Here is a 7,500-nt window from a genome sequence, read left to right as displayed (position 1 = left end):
TGTCTGGAGCTGTAATTAGCTGCTGTTTTAGCTGTTAAATCATCTCTGCTTCCTGTGAGACAGACGGAAGGCCCTTTCAATCACTTTTACAGGTGAGCCCAGGTTATTGCAGTCATAACATTACCCCCATAAACCGCTTTAATAAGACTGAACTATACCGTTACTTTGAATAGTTTTTCTCGTATCATTTCCTTCAGAGATGGAACATGCTGTCTGATTGGTCGCCCGGGTTATGGTATTGACTGCAGTGCTGGATCCATCGCGTTCAGTTAGTGGGACGGCCTGTAGTGTAGTGGTTAAGGTACGTGACTGGGACCCACAAGGTCGGTGGTTCGATCCCCGGTGTAGCCGCAATAAGAGCCGCACAGCTGTGGGGCCTGCCTAGTCTAATCAACTGTACGTCGCTCTGGATAAGATCAGCTCTGGATTGTAATGATAATGACATTACAATGTAATATAATGTAATTTAGCTGTAATGGGCCCACTGTATTTGTGTATTATGATTTGTGTTGAGACAGTCTTTGAGATGGCTCTCAAATGCTCCCAGAATGCACTAGTTTCTCTTTTAAATTGTTTTCCCATTAAGTGGAACAGAAATTGTGTGTGCATGTGTCAGTGCGTGTATGCGTGTGAGCATGTGCATGTCTGTGTGTGCTTGTGTCTGTGTACGTGTGTATGTACACTGACTGAGCACTTAGGAATACTGGGTATTCCTCAGTGTAGTAATACTGGGTAGGGCATCCCTTTGCTCTCAAAACAGCCTCAATTCTTTGTGGCATGTGTTCCACAAGATGTTGAAAAAATTCCTTTGAGATGTTGACATGATTCCATCACGCAATTTCTGCAGATTTGTCAGCTGCACATTCATGCTGAGAATCTCCCGTTCTGCCACATCCCAAGTTCTATTGGATTCAGATCCGGTGATTAGGAAGGCCACTGAAGATCACTGAACTCATGGTCATGTTCATGCAACCATTTTGAGACTACTTTTGCTTTGTGACATGGTGCATTATCATGCTGGAAGTAGCCATTAGTAGATGGGTACATTGTGGCCATGAAGGGATGCTCATGGTCAGCAACAATACTCAAATAGGCTGTGGCATTCAAGCCATGATTTATTGGTATTAATGGGCCCACAGTGTGCCAAGAATACATTCCCCACACCATGTTGTTGTAGCCCATCCGCCTCAAGGTTTGACGTGTTCTGCATTCTGAGATGCTTTTCTGCTCACTACAATTTTAGAGTTGTTATCTGAGTTACTGTAGCCTTTGTCAGCTCGAACCAGTCTGGCCATTCTGTGTTGACATCTCTCATCAACAAGGTGTTTCTGTCTGCAGAACTGCCACTCACTGCATGCTTTTGTTTTTTTCGCACCATTTTGACTAAACTCTAGAGACTGTTGTGTGTGAAAATCCCAGGAGATCAGCAGTTACAGAAATACTCAAACCAGCCCATCTGGCACCAACAATCATGCCACGGTCAAATTTAGGGAGATCACATTTTTCCCCCCATTCTGATGGTTTAACTGAAGCTCCTGACCCATATTTACATTATTGTATGCATTGCAATGCTGCCACATGATTGGCCGATGAGATAATGGCATGAATAAGTAGGTGCACAGGTGTTCCTAATAAAGTGCTCTGTGTGTGTGTGTGTGTGTGTGTGTGTGTGTGTGTGTGTGTGTGTGAATGAGATAATGGTGAAATAAGTGTGTGAGGGGACTCGTAGAGGTCAGGCTTTAATAAAGTGCTGAAGTGGAGCCCCAGTAAGCTGTACTTATGGGCTGCAGAGCTGGCTCTGACAGAACACACCGTCCCATTACAGAGCCCATGATTCACACACTGTACCGCCAGCCCACACAGCTGCTGCCACCTGCTGGCGGAGAGGGGAACTGCAGTGCTGCCTTTTGTCTTCAGGGAAACCGCTCTTTTGTGAAACAGGGTGGGGGGGGGGGGGGGTTGTTATGTGATCGGGGGTCACGTGAGTCCTCCCTGAGTGTACGTACGGAAGCTGCTGGATAGTTGCTGGGCAACTCTGGCCGTGACCTCTGACCCTGCTTGTCTCATTGATATTCCCGTGGCTGGTCTCTGGCTCTGGATAAGAGCGTCTGCCAAATGCCAATAATGGTCTCAGTCTGAGCAGTCTTTGATCCTTGTTTTGAGAGTTCTGGGACTTTAGCTTTTGTTGTGGCTGTGGTTTCTGTAAAGCCTCTTGTAGTTTCTCTGTGAGCATTTCCTGTAGTTTCTCTGAGTGTTTCTTGTCGTTTTTTTCCTGACTATATCCTATTTCCTGTAGTTCCACAGAGCATTTCCTGTAGTTTTTCCAGAGTATTTCCTGTAGTCCCACAGAGCTTTTCCTGTAGTTTTTCCGCGTCCAGTAGATTCTCTGTTAAAGTGACGTTAACCCGCCCCCCCCCCCCTCTCTGTTCCACAGTGCTCAGTATTCGGGGGGTACAGGACGAGGACCCGCCGGACCCCCAGATCATGCGTCTGGACAACATGCTGCTGGCGGAGGGCGTGTCCGGGCCGGAGAAGGGCGGGGGCTCAGCGGCGGCGGCAGCAGCAGCGGCGGCCGCAGGGGGGTCGCCGAACGACGGCAGCATCGAGCACTCGGACTACCGGGCGAAACTCGCCCAGATCCGCCAGATATACCACTCCGAGCTGGAGAAATACGAACAGGTGAGCACTCGGACTACCGGGCGAAACTCGCCCAGATCCGCCAGATATACCACTCCGAGCTGGAGAAATACGAACAGGTGAGGGGGAGGCAAAAGCGATGTGGATGGGGCAGTGCACTAAGTATCATGTTAACTAACTGCAACCCTCCTTCCGATTTTTACTGTTCCCAGTGAACAGCGTATGTTAGTGCTCACTGTTCCCGGTGAACAGTGTATGTTAGTGCTCACCGTTCCCGGTGAACAGCGTATGTTAGTGCTCACTGTTCCCAGTGAACAGCGTATGTTAGTGCTCACTGTTCCCAATTAACAGTGTATGGTTAGTGCTCACTGTTCCCAGTGAACAGCGTATGTTAGTGCTCACCGTTCCCGGTGAACAGCGTATGTTAGTGCTCACCGTTCCCAATGAACAGCGTATGTTAGTGCTCACTGTTCCCGGTGAACAGCGTATGTTAGTGCTCACTGTTCCCAGTTAACAGCGTATGTTAGTGCTCACTGTTCCCAATGAACAGCGTATGTTAGTGCTCACTGTTCCCAATGAACAGCGTATGTTAGTGCTAACTGTTCCCAGTGAACAGCGTATGTTAGTGCTCACTGTTCCCAGTGAACAGTGTATGGTAGTGCTCACTGTTCCCAATGAACGGCGTATGTTAGTTCCCACCTCCCACGTCGATAGTTACGGGTTTGATGGGAAATGGAAGGCAGCATGTCTGTAACGCCTCAGTTGGGTGCGACCCCCCCCCTCCAGTGCATGCTGTGCTGGGGATGTGGGATGTGGTGGAGTAATCGGTGGGTGGGGTGAATGAATACAGGATTATTGGGATGGGTACCCGTGTGATGAATCTCACTGAAAACATCCCGCCGTTATTGTAGGTCTTACACGTGCAGGGATGGGCAGCCTCAGACGCACGCATTCCACACTCTGAAACATTGGTTCCGTTCTGGTTATTTAAAATGGGTGTGTATACGAGTGTGTGTTTTCCAATTGAAATGTTTTGGAAGAATGGATAATCGATATTCGATCATTCGGTCCCCATCCAAAATCGCAGCCCAGAGCTCTATGCTAGCATTTTTGTCAAGGGGCAAGGCAGTCCCCACCCAGGAAAGCCGTGACATGGGACGGCCATTTTGACTGGGGTGGTTTTGGAGCGCAGCAGGCGGCTGTGGCCACGCCAGGTCACATGACTGGTAACGGATGACACGGCCCTGGTCCCAGGGGCAGGTGTTCTCCGGGCCCATTGATTGGGGCTCTTTCATTAGGCCTTAATCACAGAGCAGCTAAACCAATCAAAGAGTCTGCACGAGACCCAGTGCTCTCTGGGGTCCTGAACACACACGCTCATAAACACGCACTCACGCACACACGCACTCACACACACACAAGCTCACACTCATAAACGTGCACAACACACACACACTCATAAACATGCACAACACACACACGCTCACACTCACACACACGCTCACACTCACAAACACGCACGCACACACACACACACACACACACACACACACACACACGCTCACACTTTTAAACACACACATACTCACACTCATGAACAAGCACATACACTCCTAAAAAGCACATAAACACACACAAGCACACTCTTGCAAACACACGCTCACACACACACGCTCATAGCATTTTTTTAGTCGTAGGAAAAGGCGAGCATGAACGGCCTGTTCTCACCATTGTGTTATGTGTCGTGCGTTTTTCATTAATCTCCCTCTCTCCCCTCTCTCTCCCCCCCCTCTCTCTCCCCCTCTCTCTCTCTCTCCCCCCTCTCTCTCTCTCTCTCTCTCTCTCCCTCTTTCTCCCCCTCTCCCCCTCTCTCCCTCTCTCCCTCTCTCTCTCTCCCCTCTCTCGCTCCCTCTCCCTCTCTCCCCCTCTCTCTCCCACCCTCTCCCTCCCTCCCCCTCTCTCCCCCTCCCCCCCCCTCCCCCCCTCTCTCTCCCTCTCTCTCAGGCCTGCAGTGAGTTCACTAACCACGTGATGAACCTGCTGCGGGAGCAGAGCCGAACCCGGCCCATCTCGCCCAAGGAGATCGAGCGCATGGTGGCCATCATCCACCGCAAGTTCAGCTCCATCCAGATGCAGCTCAAACAGAGCACCTGCGAGGCCGTCATGATCCTGCGCTCACGCTTCCTCGACGCCAGGTGTGTGTGTGTGTGTGTGTGTGTGTGTGTGTGTGTGTGCGTGTGTGTGCGCGCCCGTTTGTGTGTCTGTGCCTGTGTCTGTGCGTTCCCAGTGAACAGTGTATGTTAGTGCTCACTGTTCCCAGTGAACAGTGTATGTTAGTGCTCACTGTTCCCGGTGAACAGCGCATGTTAGTGCTCACTGTTCCCAGTGAACAGCGTATGTTAGTGCTCACTGTTCCCAGTGAACAGCGTATGTTAGTGCTCACTGTTCCCAGTGAACAGTGTATATTAGTGCTCACTGTTCCCAATTAACAGTGTATGTTAATTCCCACGTCAATAGTTACGCGTTTGATGGGAAATGGAAGGCAGCATGTCTGTAACGCCTCAGTTGGGTACGACCCCCCCCCTCCAGTGCATGCTGTGCTGGGGATGTGGGATGTGGTGGAGTAATCGGTGGGTGGGGTGAATGAATACAGGATTATTGGGATGGGTACCCGTGTGATGAATCTAAGTGAAAACATCCCGGCATTATTATCCACGCTTCCTCGACGCCAGGTGTGTGTGCGTGTGTGTGCGTGTGTGTGTGTGTGTGTGTGTGTGCCCGTTTGTGTGTCTGTGCGTGTGTCTGTGCGTGCACGTTTGTGTGTCTGTGCGTGCACGTTTGTGTGTCTGTGCGTGCCCGTTTGTGTCTCTGTGTGTCTGCATACACGTTTGTGTGTCTGTGCGTATGTCTGTGTGCCTGTGCGTGCCTGTCCCTGTGTGTCTGTGTGTATGCCTGTGCGTGTGTGTTAGGCCGGCTGGCTGGCCAACCGACCGTGTGTTCCCTCTCTCTTATTCATCTTTGTTGTCTCGTAGGCGTAAGAGACGCAACTTCAACAAGCAGGCCACAGAGGTGCTGAATGAGTACTTCTACTCCCACCTGTCCAACCCCTACCCCAGCGAGGAGGCCAAGGAGGAGCTCGCCAAGAAGTGCGCCATCACAGTCTCTCAGGTCAGGGGTCAGCGTGGGGTCAATGTCTCACATCTGGGGTCAGCATGGGGTCACAGTCTCAGGTCAGGGCTCAGCGTGTGGCCACAGTGTCTCAGGTCAGGGGTCAGCCGGGTGTCACTGTCTCTCAGGTCAGGGGTCAGCCTGGGGTCACTGTCTCTCAGGTCAGGGTTTTAGTGTCGGTCACTGTCTCTCAGGTCAGGGGTCAGTGTCTCTCAGGTCAGGGGTCAGCCTGGGGTCACTGTCTCTCAGGTCAGGGTTTTAGTGTCGGTCACTGTCTCTCAGGTCAAGGGTAAGCGTGGGGTCACCTTCTCTAAGGTCAGGGTTCAGCCTGGGGTCACCGTCTCTCAGGTGGAGGTGTCAATTTGGGGTGAGACTTGGTGAGTACTTGACGGATGTTTTACGAGATGTTTGACGGGTTGTCTCTCCCCCCCCCCCCCTCTATCCGCTCCAAGGTCTCGAACTGGTTCGGCAACAAGAGAATCCGCTACAAGAAGAACATTGGTAAGTTCCAGGAGGAGGCCAACCTGTACGCAGTTAAAACTGCAGTGGATGCAGCCAGCGTTTCTGCCCAGGCCAGCCAGGCCAGCTCTCCAGCCACGCCCAACTCAGGTACCGCCCCCCCCGCCCCGCCCCCGCATAGTGTACCCTGCGTGCCATCTGCCCTCACTCAAGCACACACACAGCGTGAATGGGAACACACACACGCACAGTTTGAATATAAACACACACACGCACAGTGTGAATATAAACACACACACGCACAGTGTGAATATAAAACACACACACGCACAGTTTGAATATAAACACACACACACGCACAGTTTGAATATAAACACACACACACGCAGTGTGAATATAAGCACACACACGCAGTTTGAATATAAACACACACACGCACAGTGCAAATATAAACACACACACGCACAGTGCAAATATAAACACACACACACACAGTTTGAATATAAACACACACACGCACAGTGCAAATATAAACACACACACACGCAGTGTGAATATAAGCACACACACGCGCAGTTTGAATATAAACACACACAGGCACAGTTTGAATATAAACACACACACACACACAGTGCAAATATAAACACACACACGCACAGTGTGCATATAAGTACACAAAACACAACATGCACAACACACATATAAATGCACGTATGCACATACAGGCGTATAAACACACACACACACACATGTAAACAGACCCATATACATGCGGTGCAGTCCGTAAGTATTTGGACAGTGGTACAATTCCTGTTTGTTTGGCTCTTTACTCCAGCATATTGGATTTTAACAAGACACGATGAATATGCGGTTAAAGTGCAGACTGTCCCCTTTAATTTGGGTATTTACATCCATATTGGGTGTGGGAGTTAGTTTAACTTACATCAGTAGTAAGTTAAGTAGTACCTAAAAGAGCCTATAGAGTTCTGGAAAAGGTCTCATGGACAGATGAGATGATGATGGACTTGTATCATAGTGATGGCAAGGGCGAAGTGCGGAGGAATCATCTGTGAAACGTGGTGGGGGTGTTAAAGTTTGGTCATGTATGGCTTCCACATGTGCTGGCTCTCTTGCCTTCCTTGATACGGTTACTGCTGATGCATTCTGAAGTCTACAGAAGCATCTCATCTTCTCAAATTCAAATATCTCCGAACTCGTTGAACTATGCTCGACCCA

General features: G+C 50.1%; 1 protein-coding gene across 3 annotated transcripts in view; it reads left to right on the top strand.

Moving 5' to 3' along the window:
• The window catches only part of LOC133121908 (pre-B-cell leukemia transcription factor 1-like), a 44,967-nt gene that overhangs the window by 33,439 nt on the left and 4,028 nt on the right, over positions 1-7,500 (top strand). For 2 of the 3 annotated variants that reach the window (XM_061231465.1, XM_061231463.1), the window contains 4 exons: positions 2,435-2,679; positions 4,642-4,832; positions 5,670-5,805; positions 6,258-6,414. In XM_061231465.1, the coding sequence (XP_061087449.1) occupies positions 2,435-2,679; positions 4,642-4,832; positions 5,670-5,805; positions 6,258-6,414 (729 nt within the window). The remainder of the gene's footprint in view (positions 1-2,434; positions 2,680-4,641; positions 4,833-5,669; positions 5,806-6,257; positions 6,415-7,500) is intronic. The other variant, XM_061231464.1, reaches the window with a different exon arrangement.

Source organism: Conger conger, chromosome 2 (assembly GCF_963514075.1).
Source record: "Conger conger chromosome 2, fConCon1.1, whole genome shotgun sequence".
Lineage (NCBI taxonomy): Eukaryota > Metazoa > Chordata > Actinopteri > Anguilliformes > Congridae > Conger > Conger conger.
Note: the sequence above shows the minus strand (reverse complement) of the source record. Positions and strands in the feature narration are given on the sequence as shown.